This window comes from Cherax quadricarinatus, chromosome 4 (assembly GCF_038502225.1).
Source record: "Cherax quadricarinatus isolate ZL_2023a chromosome 4, ASM3850222v1, whole genome shotgun sequence".
Lineage (NCBI taxonomy): Eukaryota > Metazoa > Arthropoda > Malacostraca > Decapoda > Parastacidae > Cherax > Cherax quadricarinatus.
This window is the reverse complement of record NC_091295.1, coordinates 18,325,604-18,346,324: the sequence shown is the minus strand read 5'-3', so window position 1 is coordinate 18,346,324 and position 20,721 is coordinate 18,325,604. Positions and strand designations below refer to the sequence as shown.

The 20,721-nt window shown below is 41.4% G+C and overlaps 1 protein-coding gene across 2 annotated transcripts in view; it reads left to right on the top strand.

The window, feature by feature from the left end:
• The window catches only part of LOC128684189 (uncharacterized), an 89,617-nt gene extending 70,455 nt beyond the window's left edge, over positions 1 to 19,162 (top strand). For both annotated transcript variants that reach the window (XM_070094847.1, XM_070094840.1), the window contains one exon: positions 17,539 to 19,162. In XM_070094847.1, coding sequence (XP_069950948.1) covers positions 17,539 to 17,630 — 92 coding nt within the window. In that variant the 3' untranslated portion in view covers positions 17,631 to 19,162. The remainder of the gene's footprint in view (positions 1 to 17,538) is intronic.
• Positions 19,163 to 20,721: the final 1,559 nt, after the last annotated feature.

Below are 20,721 nucleotides of genomic sequence, written 5' to 3'. Positions count from 1 at the left end.
GGTGGTGTTGGTTGCCAATATGATGTTTTTCAGAGCATAGTTCTAGCTGCCCAGACAACTTTTGTTCCAAGTAGGGAAATTAGATCTAACAAAAAATTATCCCAAACGGATGAACAATAGATTAAAACATCTCATTGGTCAAAATTATTATTATTATAATCAAAGGGGAAGCTCTAAACCCAGAGGATTATACAGCACCTGGGGGGGGGGGGGATGTGGAAGGCATTCAGGCTTAATTTGGGGAACTGGAGCACAGATCCAATTCCCTAAATCAAGAGCCCCTCACCAACATCAAGGAACCTTCCTTGAGGGGTCATTGGTCAAAAGAGAGGCATATACAGGCATATCAAAAGAGGGGAGGAGCAGTTAAGAAATCAATATATTCAATTACAGAGAGAAATAAAAAAAAGGAACAAGAAAAGCAAAAAGGGATTATGAGGCTAAGGTCACAAGGGATTCGATGACTAACCCAAAAAGGTTCTTTCAGGTATACAGAAGTAAGATTAGGGACAAGATAGGCCCACCTAAGAGTAACTCAGGTCAGATCACTGATAGTGATAAGGATATGTGTGAAATTTTCAATACTTACTTCCTCTCAGTTTTTACCCAGGAAAATACTAGCGAAATTCCAGAAATAATAGATTATGTAGCACAGGACGATAAACTATGCACGATTGCAGTAACTAGTGATATTGTTCTCAGACAAATAGAGAAATTAAAACCTAACAAATCCCCAGGCCCTGATGAACTGTTTGCAAGAGTGTTAAAGGAATGTAAAGAGGAACTTAGCATACCTTTGGGTAATCTTTTCAACATATCACTGCAAACTAGCATAGTGCCTGATAAATGGAAAATGGCAAATGTAATACCTATTTACAAGACAGGTGACAGGTCTCTAGCTTCAAACTATAGACCAATAAGCTTTACCTCCATAGTGGGAAAATTTATGGAATCAATAATTGCCGAAGCAGTTTGTAGCCATCTCAAAAGGCATAAATTGATTAATGAATCTCAGCACGGCATTACAAAGGGGCATTCCTGTCTTAAGAATTTACTGACTTTCTTCACTAAGGTATTTGAGGAGGTAGATCATGGTATTGAATATGATATTGTGTGTGTGGACTTCAGTAAGGCTTTCAATAGAGTTCCACATCAGAGGTTATTGAGGAAACTTAAGGCACACAGAATAGGAGGAGAAATTTTTTCCAGGGTTTAGGCATGGTTGACGAATAGGCAGCACAGAGTTTGCATAAATGGGGAGAAATCAGAATGGGGGCACATCACAAGCGGTGTTCCACAGGGGTCAGTGTTGGGCCCCTTGTTGTTCACAATTTACATAAACGACATAGATGAGGGAATAAATAGTAACATAAGCAAATTTGCTGATGACACCAAAATAGGCCATCCAATTCATTCTAATGAGGACATTAGGGCACTCCAGGATGATTTGAATAAACTCGTGCAGTGGTCGGAGAAGTGGCAGATGCAGTTGAATATAGACAAATACAAATTTCTAAATGTTGGACAGGAAAATAACTGTGCCACATATAAACTAAATAATGTAGATCTTAATAGTATTACGAATTGCGAAAAGGATTTAGGAGTTCTGGTTAGTAGTAATCTAAAACCAAGAAACAGTGCATTAGTGTTCGCAATAAAGCTAACAGAATCCTTGGCTTCATAGCAAAAAATATAAATAATAGAAGGCCTGAGGTTGTTCTTCAACTCTATATATCTTTGGTTAGGCCTCATTTAGATTATGCTGCGCAGTTTTGGTCACCGTATTACAGAATGGATATAATTGCACTGGAAGACGTACAGAGGAGGATGACAAAGTTAATCCCACGTATCAGAAATCTTCCCTATGAGGAAAGACTGAGAGCCCTGAATCTGCACTCTCTAGAAAGGTGTAGAATTAGGAGGGATATGATTGAGGTGTATAAATGGAAAGCAGGAATTAATAAAGGGGATGTAAATAGTGTGTGAAAAATATCTAACATAGGACTCGCAGCAATGGCTTAAAATTGGGAAAATTCAGATTCAGGAAGGGTATAGGAAAGCACTGGTTTGGTAATAGAGTTGTGGATGAGTGGAACAAACTCCCAAGTACCATCATAGATGCCAAGACATTGTGTAGCTTTAAAAATTGGTTGGATAAATACATGAGTGGGTGTGGGTGGGTGTGAGTTGGACCTGACCATCTACTAGGTCAGACGCAGTGCTCCTCCCTTAAGTGACGTGTCTGACCTCACTAGGTCAAGGCATTGGCTTAAACCGGTGGGGAGAATTGGAGCTGCCTCGCATGGACCAGTAGGCCTGTTGCAGTGTTCCTTATTTCTTATGTTCTTATGAGGGCAAATATTCTATTAGTTTACCTGGAGTTTACCTGGAGAGAGTTTCGGGGGTCAACGCCCCCGCGGCCCGGTCTGTGACCAGGCCTCCTGGTGGATCAGCGCCTGATCAACCAGGCTGTTGCTGCTGGCTGCACGCAAACCAACGTACGAGCCACAGCCCGGCTGATCAGGAACTGACTTTAGGTGCTTGTCCAGTGCCAGCTTGAAGACTGCCAGGGGTCTGTTGGTAATCCCCCTTATGTGTGCTGGGAGGCAGTTGAACAGTCTCGGTCCCCTGACACTTATTGTATGGTCTCTTAACGTGCTAGTGACACCCCTGCTTTTCATTGGGGGGATGGTGCATCGTCTGCCAAGTCTTTTGCTTTCGTAGTGAGTGATTTTCGTGTGCAAGTTCGGTACTAGTCCCTCTAGGATTTTCCAGGTGTATATAATCATGTATCTCTCCCTCCTGCGTTCCAGGGAATACAGGTTTAGAAACCTCAAGCGCTCCCAGTAATTGAGGTGTTTTATCTCCGTTATGCGCGCCGTGAAAGTTCTCTGTACATTTTCTAGGTCGGCAATTTCACCTGCCTTGAAAGGTGCTGTTAGAGTGCAGCAATATTCCAGCCTAGATAGAACAAGTGACCTGAAGAGTGTCATCATGGGCTTGGCCTCCCTAGTTTTGAAGGTTCTCATTATCCATCCTGTCATTTTTCTAGCAGATGCGATTGATACAATGTTATGGTCCTTGAAGGTGAGATCCTCCGACATAATCACTCCCAGGTCTTTGACGTTGGTGTTTCGCTCTATTTTGTGGCCAGAATTTGTTTTGTACTCTGATGAAGATTTAATTTCCTCATGTTTACCATATCTGAGTAATTGAAATTTCTCATCGTGTGGGATGGATCTGTGAAGGACCTGCCTAGTATGGGCCAACAGGCCTGCTGCAGTGCTCCTCCTTCCTTATGTTTATGTTCTTATGTGTACCTTGGAGGAGATGTTAGTTTAGTTAGTTAGTTTGATGGAGGAGATGCTGGCAGAGGTTTAGGGTAGTGGAAGATAGCAGGCTGGCGTATGTTCAGCAGATATACACACATCCAACAACATTGGAGAGTTACTTTTGTGTCATTTTTATATCGCTTACTCGCTTAACTTACTTGCTACACTGTTAATTCTACACTTTATCGCTGGCTGGCACTATAGCCTTTAGTATCATACATATCGTAGAATCACTGAATCACTGCAGAAGGCACATTCTCCCCTCTCTCTTCCTCCTCCACTTTGGTACTTTGCTACAAGTTTTTTCTTGAATTTTATTGTGTTTCTTTCCTTATCACAGGGCTGGCACTAGAAACTTTCTTTGGCTTATTTAGCAGTTACAAGCACTAAAAACACTGGAATAATACAAAATATATCGCAGGTACATGTGGAATCGACCGAAATGGCTTGTAAACACTGGCTGTACATGGAATCTTGGAGTGGCTGGGCCCGCTCAGGCTGCATGGACACATTCGGGACGAAATCCTTTAGACAAGTTTTTCGCCATTGGCAGAGCCAATTTTTTGACGCCAAAGAGCGCCGTAAGTCGATTTTGGCGTTAGTTGATGCTGCCATTGGTTGAGGGTCCACTGTATATCCATACACATTTTTAACTAGGACATACATATACATGTGTACTGTACATCTTCGCGCAAGATGGTAAAACACAAAATATACAAATAAAGTGTAATTTCTGATAAGTGAATTTCTTATATACTGTATGATAAGTGTAATTCACATGAACCATCAAATAGAACACTTCATATGATGCCTTTCTCATTTATGTACAGAGGAACCCCGAATATTGGCCGCTGCGTTTCTCGACTGAATAGTATTTAGGCTGGTTTTTGGGCCAAAATTTTGGTCTGTATTTCAGCCAGTGCCTCGCAAATCAGCCGTATTAGACACATTAGCCCACGTGGATGCTGTGTGTTGGTCAGTCAGTCTCCCTGTGTCTCTCGGAGAATGAGCATATACTCCGCGCATATGTCCAAACATTTCCTTAACCCGTAAACGGTCCAAACATATTACCTGGAGAGAGTTCCGGGGGTCAACGCCCCCGTGGCCCGGTCTGTGACCAGGCCTCCTGGTGGATGAGAGCCTGATCAACCAGGCTGTTACTGCTGGCTGCACACAATCCTACGTACGAGCCACAGCCCGGCTGGTCAGGTACCGACTTTAGGGGCTTGTCCAGTGCCAGCTTGAAGACTGTCAGAGGTCTATTGGTAATCCCCCTTATGTATGCTGGGAGGAAATTGAACAGTCTCAGGCCCCTGACACTTATTGTATTGTCTCTTAACGTGCTAGTGACACCCCTGCTTTTCACTGGAGGGATGTTGCATCGTCTGCCAAGTCTTTTGCTTTCGTTGTGAGTGATTTTCGTGTGCAAGTTCGGTACTAGTCCCTCTAGGATTTTCCAGGTGTATATAATCATGTATCTCTCCTGCCTGCATTCCAGGGAATACAGGTTCAGGAACTTCAAGCGCTCCCAGTAATTGAGGTGTTTTATCTCCGTTATGTGTGCCGTGAAGGTTCTCTGTACATTTTCTAGGTCAGCAATTTCACCTGCCTTGAAAGGTGCTGTTAGTGTGCAGCAATATTCAAGCCTAGATAGAACAAGCGACCTGAAAAGTGTCATCATGGGCTTGGCATCCCTAGTTTTGAAGGTTCTCATTATTCATCCTGTCATTTTTCTAGCAGCTGCGATTGATACCTTGAAGGAGAGATCCTCCGACATGATCACTCCCAGGTCTTTGACGTTGGTTTTTCGCTCTATTTTGTGGCCGGAATTTGTTTTGTACTCTGATGAAGTTTTAATTTCCTCGTGTTTACCATATCGGAGCAATTGAAATTTCTCATCGTTGAACTTCATATTGTTTTCTGCAGCCCATTGAAAGATTTGGTTGATGTCCGCCTGGAGCCTTGCAGTGTCTGCAATGGAAGACACTGTCATGCAGATTCGGGTGTCATCTGCAAAGGAAGACACGGTGCTGTGGCTGACATCCTTGTCTATGTTGGATATGAGGATGAGAAACAAGATAGGAGCGAGTACTGTGCCTTGTGGAACAGAGCTTTTCACCGTCGCCGCCTCGGACTTTACTCTGTTGACTACTACTCTCTGTGTTCTGTTTGTGAGGAAATTATAAATCCATCTACCAACTTTTCCTGTTATTCCTTTAGCACGCATTTTGTGCGCTATTACGCCATGGTCACACTTGTCGAAGGCTTTTGCAAAGTCTGCATATATTACATCTGCATTCTTTTTGTCTTCTAGTGCAGCTAGGACCTTGTCGTAGTGATCCAATAGACAGGAGCGACCTGCTCTAAACCCTTGTTGCCCTGGGTTGTGTAATTGATGGGTTTCTAGATGGGTGGCAGTCTTGCTTCTTAGGACCCTTTCAAAGATTTTTATGATATGGGATGTTAGTGCTTTCGGTCTGTAGTTCTTTGCTATTGCTTTACTGCCCCCTTTGTGGAGTGGGGCTATGTCTGTTGTTTTTAGTAACTGTGGGACGACCCCCGTGTCCATGCTTCTTCTCCATAGGATGGTAAAAGCTCGTGATAGAGGCTTCTTGCAGTTCTTGATGAACACGGAGTTTCACGAGTCTGGCCCTGGGGCAGAGTGCATGGGCATGTCATTTATAGCCTGTTCGAAGTCATTTGGTGTCAGGATAACATCAGATAGGATTGTGTTAACCAAATTTTGTGGCTCTCTCATAAAAAATTAATTTTGATCTTCGACTCTCAGTCTGGTTAGCGGCTTGCTAAAAACCGAGTCATATTGGGACTTCAGTAGCTCACTCATTTCCTTGCTGTCATCTGTATAGGACCCATCTTGTTTAAGTAGGGGCCCAATACTGGACGTTGTTCTCGACTTTGATTTGGCATAGGAGAAGAAATACTTTGGGTTTCTTTCGATTTCATTTATGGCTTTTAGCTCTTCCCGCGATTCCTGACTCCTATAAGATTCCTTTAGCTTAAGTTCGATGTTTGCTATTTCTCTGACCAGTGACTTCCTACGCATTTCAGATATATTGGCCTCTTTTAGCCGCTCTGTTATTCTTTTTCATTGCCTGTAAAGGGAGCACCTGTCTCTTTCTATTTTACATCTACTCCTCCTTTTTCTTAAAGGAATAAGCCTTGAGCATACATCAAGTGCCACCGAGTTAATCTGTTCTAGGCATAAGTTGGGGTCTGTGTTGCTTAGTCTATCTTCCCAGCTTATATCGGTTAGGACTTGGCTTACTTGGTCCCACTTTATGTTCTTGTTATTGAAGTTGAATTTGGTGAAGGCTCCCTCGTGACTAATCTCATTTTGTCGGTCTGGGGCTCCGCGCATACATGTCTGAGCCTCGATTATATTGTGATCTGAGCATGTTGTTTTTGATATGGTGACATTTCGTATCAGATCATTGTTAGTGAAAATGAGGTCTAGTGTATTTTCCAGTCTAGTAGGCTCTATTATTTGCTGGTTTAAGTTGAATTTTGTGCAGAGATTTAAAAGCTCGTGTGTGTGAGAGTTCTCGTAAGAGCTGCCTCCTGGTGTTATCACTGCAACAACATTATTTGCTATATTCCTCCATTTTAGGTGCCTTAAGTTGAAATCCCCCAGGAGCAAGATGTTGGGTGCAGGAGCTGGCAGATTTTCCAGACAGTGGTCAATTTTTAACAGCTGTTCCTGGAATTGCTGGGACGTAGCATCCGGAGGCTTGTAGACTACCACAATGACTAGGTTTTGGTTCTCGATCTTTACTGCTAAAACTTCCACTACATCATTTGAGGCATTAAGCAGTTCTGTGCAAACAAGTGACTCTGCAATATACAGGCCAACCCACTCCTTTTGCCTGTTCACTCTGTCGCATCTGTATAGGTTGTAACCTGGGATCCATATTTTGTTGTCCAAGTGATCCTTTATGTGGGTCTCTGTGAAATCCGCGAACAATGCATTTGCCTCTGCAAGCAGTCCACGGATGAAAGGTATTTTGTTGTTCGTTGCTGGCTTTAGACCCTGTATACAGTGGACCCCCACATACCGTTGGCCTTACATAACATTAAATCTGCATACCGCTACATTTTATCGCCAAGATTTTGCCTCGCATGCAGCTAAAAAACCCGCTCAACGCTGTTCGTCTGAGATGCGTCTATGTGCGGCCTGAGCCACGCTCACATGTTCCGCCAGTGGCATTGTTTACCAGCCAGCCTCCGCGGTAACATCCAAGCATACAATCGGAACATTTCGTATTATTACAGTGTTTTTGATGATTTTATCTGCAAAATAAGTGACCATGGGCCCCAAGAAAGCTTCTAGTGCCAACCCTACAGCAATAAGGATGAGAATTACTATAGAGATGAAGAAAAAGATCATTGATAAGTATGAAAGTGGAGTGCGTGTCTCCGAGCTGGCCAGGTTGTATAATAAACCCCAATCAACCATCGCTACTATTGGTGGTACAGCTGCTGCTGCTGCTGTACCCCCATCAGCTGCTGCTGCTGCTGCACTGTCAGCTGCTGCTGCTGCTGTAGCACCATCAGCTGCTGCTGCTGCTGTACCACCGTCAGCTGCTGCTGCTGCTGCTGTAGTACCGTCTGTTGCTGCTGTAGCATCGTCTGCTGCTGCTGTAGCACTGTCAGCTGCTGCTGCTGTTGTACCACTGTCAGCTGCTGCTGCTGCTGTAGTACCGTCTGCTGCTGCTGTAGCATCGTCTGCTGCTGCTGTAGCATCGTCTGCTGCTGCTGTAGCACTGTCAGCTGCTGCTGCTGTTGTACCACCGTCAGCTGCTGCTGCTGCTGTAGTACCGTCTGCTGCTGCTGTAGCATCGTCTGCTGCTGCTGTAGCATCGTCTGCTTCTGCTGTAGCACTGTCAGCTGCTGCTGTAGCACTGTCAGCTGCTGCTGCTGCTGCTGTAGCACTGTTGTTGGTGTGGCTTATTGAGAATACCAAGAAACAATTAACCCCAGAGGATTTGCCACCCAGGATAACCCAAAAAAGTCAGTGTCATCGAAGACTGTCTAACTTATTTCCATTGGGGTCCTTAATCTTGTCTCCCAGGATGCAACCCACACCAGTCGACTAACACCCAGGTGAACAGGGAAAAATGCCTGGAACTAGTGCTCATATTGGTGAATTTAAAGCCAGCAAAGGTTGGTTTGAGAGATTGAAGAATCATAGTGGCATACACAGTGTGATAAGGCCTGTTCTGGAAGAAAATGCCAAACAGGACCTACAGTACTCAGGAGGAAAAGGCACTCCCAGGACACAGTGTCTAATCAGTCATTGCTGCATCTTCAATAAAGGTAAGTGTCATTTATTCTTCATTTAGTAGAGTAGTACATGCACAATATATATTGTGCATGTACTACTCTACTATTGTGCATGTATCCTTTTCTTTGTGTGTAGGAAAATGTATATCTCATGTGGTAAAAATTTTTTTTCATACTTTTGGGTGTCTTGCACGGATTAATTTGATTTCCATTATTTCTTATGGGGAAAATTCATTCGCATAACGATAATTTCGCATAACAATGAGCTCTCTTGCACGGATTAATATCGCTGTGCGGGGGTCCACTGTATTTGCAAAGAAGAATGTCATACGTTCTTACCGCTAGTGCCCCAAACGTAAATATTTTTATTTATTATTATCACACTGGCCTATTCCCACCAAGGCAGGGTGGCCCGATAAAGAAAAACTTTCACCATCATTCACTCCATCACTGTCTTGCCAGAAGGATGCTTTACACGACAGTTTTTAAACTGCAACATTAACACCCCTCCTTCAGAGTGCAGGCACTGTACTTCCTATCTCCAGGACTCAAGTCCGGCCTGCCGGTTTCCCTGAACCCCTTCATAAATGTTACTTTGCTCACACTCCAACAGCACATCAAGTATTAAAAACCATTTGTCTCCATTCACTCCTATCAAACATGGAGGTAGGTAGGTTGGTAGACAGCAACCACCCAGGGAAGTACTACTGTCCTGCCAGATGACTGTGAAACAGATTATTATTATTATAATCAAAAAGAAGCGCTAAGCCACAAGGGCTATACAGCACTGTGAAACAGAAACCTGTAACTGTTTTGCATGATGGTAGGATTGCTGGTTTCTTTTTCTGTCTCATAAACACGCTAGATAACAGGGATATCTTGCTACTCCTACTTACACTTTGGTCACACTTCACAGACACGCACATGCATATATATATATATATATATATATATATATATATATATACATACATACATCTAGGTTTTTCTCCTTTTTCTTAATAGCTCTTGTTCTTTATTTCTTCTATGGTCCATGGGGAAGTGGAAAAGAATCTTTCCTCCGTAAGCCATGCGTGTCGTATGAGGCGACTAAAATGCCGGGAGCAATGGGCTAGTAACCCCTTCTCCTGTAGACATTTACTAAAAAAGAGAAGAAGAAAAACGTAAATATACATTTTATTTTTCCTGTCTCCAAATTTGGCACGATTGGCCCAAGATGCCTGGTCAGTATAGAATTGGTCTTAACACTCGGTGTGCACCATATTAAAAAAAAATCTGGGACCACTTAGTAGCTTGTGGGAGTGCCAGTTATATTTAGCACCAGCTAGGGCAAATAGTGGGGCAAACACCAAGGATTCACTTATGTAATGTCATATTAACATTCCCCTTGTAAGAGGAAAGTGATGTTAACCCCAAGTTTAGGGTCTGTCTATCTCTATTTCTGTCTGCCTGTCTCTTTCTGTCTGTCTCTGTCTATCTGTCTCTGTCTCTGTTTGTCTCACAGGTACACACAAATACAATTATACATAGTGTAAATTACCTAGGATAACCTAAAAAATCCAAAGTGCTGTACTGTGCTTGTAGATATAATGCATAAGAATACCTGTTGGTTCACAGTGGCTCTCTCTGAGACAGACAGAGAGACAAGCAGACAGATAATCAGAGATAGGAGCTCTTCAAATGTCATCCCTTATCTCTGCACCCTTGCTGGTGCCCATCAAATGTCATAGCTTATCTCCTCTTATCTCTGCACCCTCGCTGGAGCCCATCAAATGCCATCTCATATCTGATCTTATCACTGCCCTCCCGATGCTTGTCACTGAACACTTGTCTTACACTGTGCTTCAAGGTAATTTCTTCCTTCTTCCTCCTCCTCCTTCCTTCATTCTTTCTTCCTTCTTCTGTACTCCTGTGTATCCAAAACATTGCTGGGACCTGTAAATACTTTGGGTATATTCAAGCCTATGAAGGACAGGGTTACTTTAATGTCGTGTAGAAATGCTAGTGGGGATTGCAGAGTGAAGCCTCTACTCTTGTATCACTGAAACTCCCAGAGTGTTCAGAAAAAACAATGTTGTCAAGGCTAATTTGTGTGTAATGTAGAGGGCAAACAGTAAGGCATGGGTCACTAGGGACATTTTCTATGACTGGTTTTACCATGCGTTTGGCCCCACTGTGAAAAATTACCTGGAAAATAAATTGGACCTTAAGTGCCTCTTGGTATTAGACAATGCTCCTGCTCATCCTTCAGACTTGCCAGAGCGAATTTCGGGGGAGTTGAGCTTCATAAAAGTGAAGTTTTTGCCTCCTAATACCACTCCTTTCCTCCAGCCCATGGACCAGCAGGTCATTTCAAATTTCAAAAAACTGTACACCAAAGCAATGTTTCAGAAGTGCTGTAAAGTGACCTCAGACACTCAGTTGACCCTTAGAGAGTTTTGGAAAGATCACTTTAGTATCCTCAATTGCATAAACCTTATAGGTAAGGCTTGGGAGGGAGTGACTAACAGGACCTTGAACTCTGCTTGGAGGAAATTGTGGCCAGAATGTGTACAAGAGAGGGATTTTGAAGGGTTTGGGGCTAACCCTGAGGAGCCTATGCCATTTGTGGAATCTATTGTGGCACTGGGAAAGTCCATGGGGTTGGAGGTTAGTGGGGAAGATGTGGAAGAGTTGGTGGAAGACTAACCACTGATGAGCTGCAAGAGCATCTGCAACAGCAAGAGGCCACAACTGAGGAAATTGCTTCGGAGGAGGGGAGAGAGAAATTGAGGAAGCTGCCTTCTTCAATGATTAAGGAAATGTGTACAATGTGGACAAAGGTGCAAACCTTCATGGAGGAAAATCACCCTGACACAGCTATTGCAAGCCATACTGGTGACTTTTACACTGACAATGGTGTGACCCACTTTAGGAAAATCTTAAAGGAACACGAGGTACAGAGCTCTATGAACAGATTTTTGGTGCGACAGAGGTCCAGTGACTCTCAAGTTGTTCCCAGTGGCATTAAAAAACAAAGAAGGGAAGTAACCCTGGAAAAGGACTTGCTACCTAAAGTCCTTATGGAAGGGGATTCCCCTTCCAAAAATTAATACACTTCCATCTCCCTTCCTCCCATCTCATCACACATCAGTACCTCTTCAATAAAGATAAGTGTCATTTATTCTTCATTTAGTACAGTACATTATTGTGAATGTATGCATCTTTTTCTGTATAGGAAAATGTATATTTCATGTGAATTTTTTTTTTCATACTTTTGGGTGTCTGGAACAGATTAATTGGATTTCCATTATTTCTTATGGGGAAAATTAATTTGACTAATGATAAATTTGACTAACGACGAGCGCTCTGGAACAGATTAATATCATTGGTCAAGGGTCCACTGTATATAGGTTATACAGTGCCTCAAGGCAATAGGTTTTATCAAAGAACCTTTCATCAACATCAAGGTTAAGAGGTATTCAGGTTTTAATTAACTTTCATTTCTTGACCCAAGTTGTGAGTTTAAATAAACATTTTCTTTACATTTGCTCTCTTAAGTGCAAAATTGCAAATAAATTCCTATAAGTTATATGTTGTAAAATGTTCCATTCTGTTACACAAAGTGGAAATGAGTGTATCACTGTTATCTGTTTATAGAATTTCTTCTTTCAGTGCAGTGGCCATATCCCACTGAGGAAGGGTGGCCCAAAAAGAAAAACAAAATTTTCTGTTTTTAACTTTAGTAATGTATACAGGTGAAGAGGTTGCTAGCCCCTTGTTCCCGGCATTTCAGTCGCCTCATACAATATGGAGGAAGAATTCTGTTCCACTTCCCCATGGAGATGAGAGAAAATAAACAAGAACAAGAACTAGTATGAAAATTGAAGAAAACCAAGAGGGGGATGTATATATATGCTTGTACATGCATGTGTGGTGTGACCTAAGTGTAAGTAGAAATAGCAAGACATACCTGAAATCTTGTATACAGGTCTCCCTCAACATTCACGAAGGTTAGGGGATCAAGAGCCTCGCGAATGTTGAAAAATCGCGAATGTTTGGTGCCCCAATATATTGTAGGGAAATATAATACAATACTGCTTCCTTAACTTGTCGAACCATGAACAATCATAAAATACATGAAAACGTCGTAAATACATACGTTATGGCTTAATAACATGTATGTTATTAAATACCACTGCCTCCACCACTGCGAGTCCCTGCTATCCTCCCTCTGACCCCCCACAACTGGCAGCCAGCCCTCCCACCACGGTGTGGTGAGCGTTTTGTTTGTTCATTATTTGCTATTAACCCTTTCAGGGTCCGTCCCGTAGATCTACGGCTGGTCGGTGAGTGTCCAAACCGTAGATCTACGCCAAAATTCTAGCGCCGTCAAATTTAGCGCGAAAGCGCTCATAGGCCTACATATGAGAGAATGGGTCTGCGCGGTGGGTGTGCGCCATAAACAAAAAATCTAGGCGCCTGCATAGCATTGTGGGAACGCCGGCTCAGTCACCCTTGTTCACCATGTCTCGTCGCAAGTCAGCTCTCACTCCCCGGAAAATTGGGACTCTCCTCTTCCTGTCTGATAGTTCTGACACTGATGGAAGTGGAAATGAAGACGAATTCTACGGCTTTGATGAGTTAGTGACCGAAAATAATGACCAGGATATCGATAATAGTGCAGAAAACCCCGACGATCCTCGACCTTCTACCTCTGGTGTGGGCACTCGTGACTCACGGTCGGTTGTTCCTAAACGTAAGAGAAAACTAATATTTTCCCGTGGTCTGGCCTCTGACTTCAGTAATGACGATGATTCTGACGTGGATTGTGATTTTATTGCGCTCGACGATCATTCGAGTAGTGATAGTGAGGAAACATATTCACCAGTGAAGCGTCGGTATGTGCGCCGCCGCATGCGCTCGGGTAGTGTACCCTATGCTATGCCCAGGGGACGGAGTACATCCCGTAGTACATCCCGGAGTACATCCCGTGGCCCTACACCCGTTTTAGGTAGTGATAGTGAGGATGATGTGGCTACACTTGGCATGGATGGGCCACAGACATCAGTGGATGGTGTTAGTGGGGCTGGTGGTGGTAGTGGCACCGCCATGCGTGACTCGCTGTGCCACGCGGGAACCCACGCTGCTGACTCGTCAGTTCAAGGACAAAGCGGAGCGTCACCCACCAGCCCGCCACAACCACCCGTACAACCAGCCTATGATGTCCAGTATCCACCAGCAAACCGTATCTGGGATTGGCAGCAAAATCCCAATTTTGTTCCCAGCCCTCACCACTTTGATGACTCGCAAAGTGGAATTCTACCTACCTGTCCCCTTGGAACCACGGCCAATGAACTGGAATTCTTTGAATTATTCTTTGACCAGCCATTGATGGAAACTATTGTCAGGGAAAGTAATAAGTATTTTCAGTACACCATGGCAAATACGATCTTATCACCACAGTCAAGACTACACAGGTGGAAAGAGACGACTGTTGCAGAAATGTATTTGCTTTTTGCAACAATAATGCTTATGCCTCACGTCTATAAGCATAATATAAAAGCATACTGGTCCACAGATCGGCTAATTTGTACCCCATCCTTCAGTGAAATAATACCAGTGAACAGGTTTATCTTACTCTTACGTATGTTGCACTTCTCTGACAAAACCAGGCCTGACAGAAGTGACAGGTTATACAAGATTAGAAATGTTTTCATGTATCTCAAACAAAAGTTCAGGATATACTTTTATCCATTCAAGAATCTTGTAATTGACGAGTCTTTGATTTTGTTCAAAGGTAGACTGTCATTCAAGCAGTATATACCGAGCAAGAGGAACCGCTTTGGTATAAAATTGTTTGTACTCTGTGATTGTGACAGTGGCCTGGTGTTGGATATTGTTGTATACACGGGTAGTAAAACATTGAAAGATACCAAGATGTTATTGGGTATATCAGGTGACGTAGTGAGAAACATGATGGCACCTTATCTTGGTAAGGGCCATACATTATATACCGATAACTGGTACACAAGCCCATTACTCAGTGATTTCATGCGAGTGAACAAGACAGATGTGTGTGGCACAGTGCGTTCTAATCGTAAACATATGCCCAGGCTCAACGCAGGTGTTCGTGGTGATGACGTGCAGGTGTTTACTGCCAATGACATCATGGCATTACGGTGGCATGACAAACGAGATGTCACATTGTTGACAACCATTCACCGTAATGAAATGCAAGACAGTGGCAAAGTTGATCGAGTGACTAATGAACGTATTCGAAAACCAGTGACAGTGATTGATTATACACAAAACATGCGCTTGGTTGACAAGTGTGACATGCAGATTGGTTTTGTTGACTGTGTTCGTAAGAGTTACAAGTGGTACATGAAACTTTTCTTCCATCTCATGGACATTTCAATGCTGAATGCATATAATATGTACCAAATAAAGACTGGTAACAGACCACCGTATGGTGAATTTTGTTTGTCTGTTGTCAGACAACTCATAATGAAGTACCAGGTAACAACACCTGCAATACAACATGGTCCTCGAATTCATCACAATATACCCAAGCGTTTGAGAAGAGAAGGTGATCATTTCATAATACAGCTTCCTTCAACTCAAAAGAAATTTGCTCAGAAGAGATGCATTGTCTGTGCACAAACAAAACGACGGCAACAAAGACGCAAAGACACTCGGTTTATGTGTGAGGAATGTAAGGTGCCTCTGTGCATGGTGCCTTGTTTCAAGGAGTTCCACAAGCTCCAGCAGTTCTAAAACCATGTCCAGTGATTGTAAATATGTAAATATATGATAGAACATTAGTATTATACAATATTTGTGCATGTTTATTGTAATAAACAACAGTGGTAAACAATAATATGATAATAACTTTAGTGCGGTTATTGTGTTCAATACAGTGAGTTTATATATATAAATTATATACAGTATTGGTCTCTCAGGCCCCAAATGTTAGTAGGAATAGAAAAAAATTGGAAAAGAAAAGAAAAAACAACTAAAACAACAAAATAATATAATACGCGTATGTGGAATTCGTCGATGTTGCCGCCACCACATCATTTTCTACAAACTTCTTGGCACTGTATCTCGGTAAGTACTGATCAGATTCTAATTTTTTTTGTTTTATTACCTTCACAAAAATATGCTCTTTAATTCTGTAAGAAAAAATAATTTTTTTTTTTTTCAAAATTTCTTGGACACTGGTGCGTGACTTCAGATTTTGGCCTTGGACCCTGAAAGGGTTAAACTACAGTATAAATAATGTCAACCCATTTATGACTGCATATTGGAATGGCTATTCGGACAGGTATTGGAAGGTGACATCATGTGTTTACTCTTGAACACAGCAAAGAATCAAACATTTGTGCTACTGCTACTGCTAATAATAATAATAATAATAATAATAATAATAATAATAATAATAATAATAATAAATACGATAGAATTGAAGAAGGAAATTGTACAAAAATACGAGGGTTGAAGCAGTGGTGGAAGAAGTGGTTGACGCATCGTCAGTGGCTTTGTTTATGCTGGAGTGAGTATTAGTCTCTGTGCTCTTCCAAACATTTCACAATAATTCATTGTATTTGGTGCTTGTAGATTGAGTGTGACTGGAGTGGTTGAGGCAGTGGTAGAGGCAGTGATAGAGGCAGTGGTAGAGGCAGTTGGTGAGGCAGTGATAGAGGCAGTGGGTGAGGCAGTGGTATTTACTAACATATATGTTATAAATAATAATAGTACATGTTAATATTAATAACATTTATAATAATAATAATAATAATAAATGTTATTCATAATGTACTATTATTATTTATAACATATATGTTAGTAAATATCACTGCCTCTACCACTGCCTCACCCACTGCCTCTACCACTGCCTCTACCACTGCCTCTACCACTGCCTCACCCACTGCCTCTACCACTGCCTCAACCGCTGCCTCTATAACTGCCTCTACCACTGCCTCTATAACTGCCTCTACCACTGCATCTATCACTGCCTCTACCACTGCCTCAACCACTCCAGTCACACTCAATCTACAAGCACCAAATACAATGAATTATTGTGAAATGTTTGGAAGAGCACAGAGACTAATACTCACTCCAGCATAAACAAAGCCACTGACAATGCGTCAACCACTTCCTCCACCACTGCTTCAACCCTCGTATTTTTGTACAATTTCCTTCTTCAATTCTATCGTATTTATTATTATTATTATTATTATTATTAATTATATTATTATTATAATTATTATTATTAGCAGTAGCAGAAATGTTTGATTCTTTGCTGTGTTCAAGAGTAAACACATGATGTCACCTTCCAATACCTGTCCGAATAGCCATTCCAATATGCAGTCATGGATGGGTTGACATTATTTATACTGTAGTTTAATAGCAAATAATGAACAAACAAAACACTCACCACACAGTGGTGGGAGGGCTGGCTGCCAGTTGCAGGGGTCGGAGGGAGGGTAGTAAGGACTCGTGGCGGTAAACTTAAATATGATTTGGCGGCTGGGAATTTGGCGGTTCGGAATTCGCGAATGTGTGAAGCCCGCGAAAGTTGAAAACGCGAATGTTGAGGGAGACCTGTATTTATGAAACAGAAAAAAGATACCAGCAATCCTACCATCATGTAAAACAATTACAGGCTTCCATTTTACACTCACTTGGCAGGACGTTAGTACCTATCTGGGTGGTTGCTGTCTACCAACCTACTACCTAGGTTTATAGAATTATGTTCATATATACTGTACTTCTTTTATAATTTAAAGAAAATAATTAAAATTTATTTGATTTACTCTTCATGTACATGTGTATGTTCTATTGTTTATATTACTAAGTAGAATAAATGTTATTGAAGAAAAATATTACAGCACACTAAGGTATTTTCTCTTCTTTACAGGAAAAAACAAAAGCAGTGGCACAACAAAACATTCAGCAAGCAGTGAGTCAGGAAGGTCGTCTTCGAGAACTGAATGCATCGCCGCTTCCTAATGCCACGCTTGATCTCTCTGGCAACACACCACCACACGAGTTGTCTACACTTGTCTAGTGAAATTATTAACTTCTCTTTGTGGAGTTTGCTTCACAAAGTACAAATAACCTGACTGATCATCATTGATCAATTATGTACTTCCAATAGATGGCAACGTTATGGTTTGTCCAACTAGGTTAATAAATTTACAGTGTTCTGATAAACGTGTAAAGTGAAATGAAAATACTAATTTCACGAAACTGCAGACAAAAAGTAAAGTGTTCACACTATCCAAAGAAAAAACTTCTTTTAGCAGACATCTTAAAATGCTCGACAGTTTGTAGCCAGTGCAGCCACACAGTACGTATCAGTACATTACTGAAGACATGCGTGATGCTCAAAGAGTCTCCTTGAATATATTTATAAGAAAAGGTGACTTTGAATCATCCCCTTGCCTGAACATGACAGCAGGGAGAGATGAAAGGTAACATTATGGTGAACACTCCCTTGTGATGAACCTAAGTCCTTCCTCTGGATAAGAGATCAAGTGGAGCATTTCAGTAAGCCTATGTGATGCTACCACCTAGACTTACCAATTATTTTACAGTATAACTCAAAGATTGAGTTATTATCACCAAAGGTTTGCATATGTAACTGCCAGTTATTCATATCACTGTAGCTTTTTCACAGGAGAAGGTAAATGTCCAAAGTATGTATGAGTATCCATTGTTCTAAGCAGCTGGTGTTATAGATCTCAGATATTCCTTAAAGATTCATACATGAGCACCAGTTGAAACATGAAAACAGTCTTTATCATCCATCCATTTCTCCTAAGTTGTATTTAGGGGACAAAATCAGACTGGAAAATGTATTTCTTAAATTTGAAATGCAACAATAATAGAGTATTTTTATGTTACTCATCTAACCTTCACACTCACTGAATGTACAGATTATATATCTGTGTATTTATGTATATACATATACACAGTTTTATCTATTTTCTTGAAAGATTGAGAGTAACATAAAAGTATTAAAAGAACATGTATTGAAGGAGTGTAAATACAGCTTAACACTGATGACTTTCAAAATGCCAAAACAGAAAACCATTTTGCTGTTCTCCAGGTATAATATTAAAGAAAAAAAAAATTGTATACACACACACACACACTGGCCAGTACACTTAGCATTGGCCTATGCCAAATACCATGCATTTTTTACAAAAAAAAAAAACTGTACCATAATTTAAGTATTTTGTTATTCACCACAAGATAATTTTGTGGCAGAGAGAAATACCAGTACCTCTCCCTCGTGCAGCATTGGGTTTAACATTACTTATTTTGTCAGTCCCTCTACCTTATGCAGCACTTCCAAACTTTCTTAGTACCTGATAATGAGGAAAATGCTCACTGAAAAAAGTATATGCTACATACTGTATTTGGTATTCTTCAGGCATTAAATTGAAGTACAAACTTAAAATATCTTATATCTCCACTAATTTTCTAGAGGAATGATAATTTCCTTCTTCAAGTATATCATTTGTAAGAAGATTTTAGCATTTACTGTTAGTTTTATATGACTACCGTATATAATTTTATATGCATATTTATGGAAATGTAAATATTTATTCCAATACTTGTATTCTTGTAACCTTTACATTACACAGGTATTGTTTGTTCCTGTGTTACATCTACACACAGGATGTAGTATTATCACTGATAAAACTGTACATATGCTCCTCACTTTACAATGGTTTGGCTTACAACATTTCGACTTTACAATGGCGTGATAGTGATGCACATTCTGTACTGTACGGTATGTGCATTTATTGATAGGATAAGCTTTTCTTCTTTTTTTTTCAAGAAGTCAGCCGTCTCCCACCGAGGCAGGGTGACCCAAAAAGAAAAACACTTTCATCATCATTCGACACTTTCATGTCACTCATAAATAATCACTGTCTTTGCAGAGGCTCCCAGATACAACAGTTTAGAAACATATATAACTTATCCCTCCAAACTGCCAATATCCCAAACAACTCCTTTAAAGTGCAGGCATTGTACTTCCCATTTCTGGTACTCAAGTCCGGATATGTAAAAATAACCGGTTTCCCCGAACCCCTTCACTAAATATTGCCTTGCTCACATTCCAACAACTCGTCAGGCCCCAAATACCATTCGTCTCCATTCGCGCCTATCTAACACGCTCACACACGCTTGATGGAAGTCCAAGCCCCTCGCCCACAAAGCCTCCTTTACTCCCCTCCCTCCAACATTTTCGAGGATTACCCTTACCCCGCCTTCCTTTCCCTACAAATTTATACGCTCTCCAAGTTATTCTACTTTGATCCATTCTCTCTAAATGACCAAACAACCTCAACAACCCCTCTTCAGCCCTCTAACTAATACTTTTATTAGCTCCACACCTTCTCCTAATTTCCACACTCTAAATTCTCTGCATAATATTTACACCACACACTGCCCTTAGACAGGACATCACCACTGCCTCCAGCAGCCTCCTCGCTGCAGCATTTACAACCCAAGCTTCACACCCATATAAGAGTGTTGGTACCACTATACTTTCATACATTCCCTTCTTTGCCTCCATGGATAATGTTTTTTGTCTCCACAAATACCTCGATGCACCACTCACCTTTTTTCCTTCATCAGTTCTATGATTAACTTCATCCTTTATAAACCCATCCGCTGACACGTCATCTCCCAGATATCTGAAAACATTCACTTCTTTCATACTCCCTCTCTCCAATGTGATATCCAATTTTTCTTTATCCAAATCGTTTGATGCCCTCATCACCTTACTCTTATTTATGTTCACTTTCAGCTTTCTTCCTTTACTCACCCTCCCAAACTCGTCCACTAACCTTTGCAACATTTCTTTAGGATCTCCCATAAGCACAGTATCATCAGCAAAGATTAAATGTGTCAACTTCCATTTTGTACGTGATTCCCCATAATTTAATCCCACCCCTCTCCTGAACACCCTAGCATTTACTTCTTTCACAACCCCATCTATAAATATATTAAACAACCACGGTTACATTACACATCCCTGTCTAAGAACTACTTTTACCAGGAAGTAATCTCCCTCTCTCTCTTA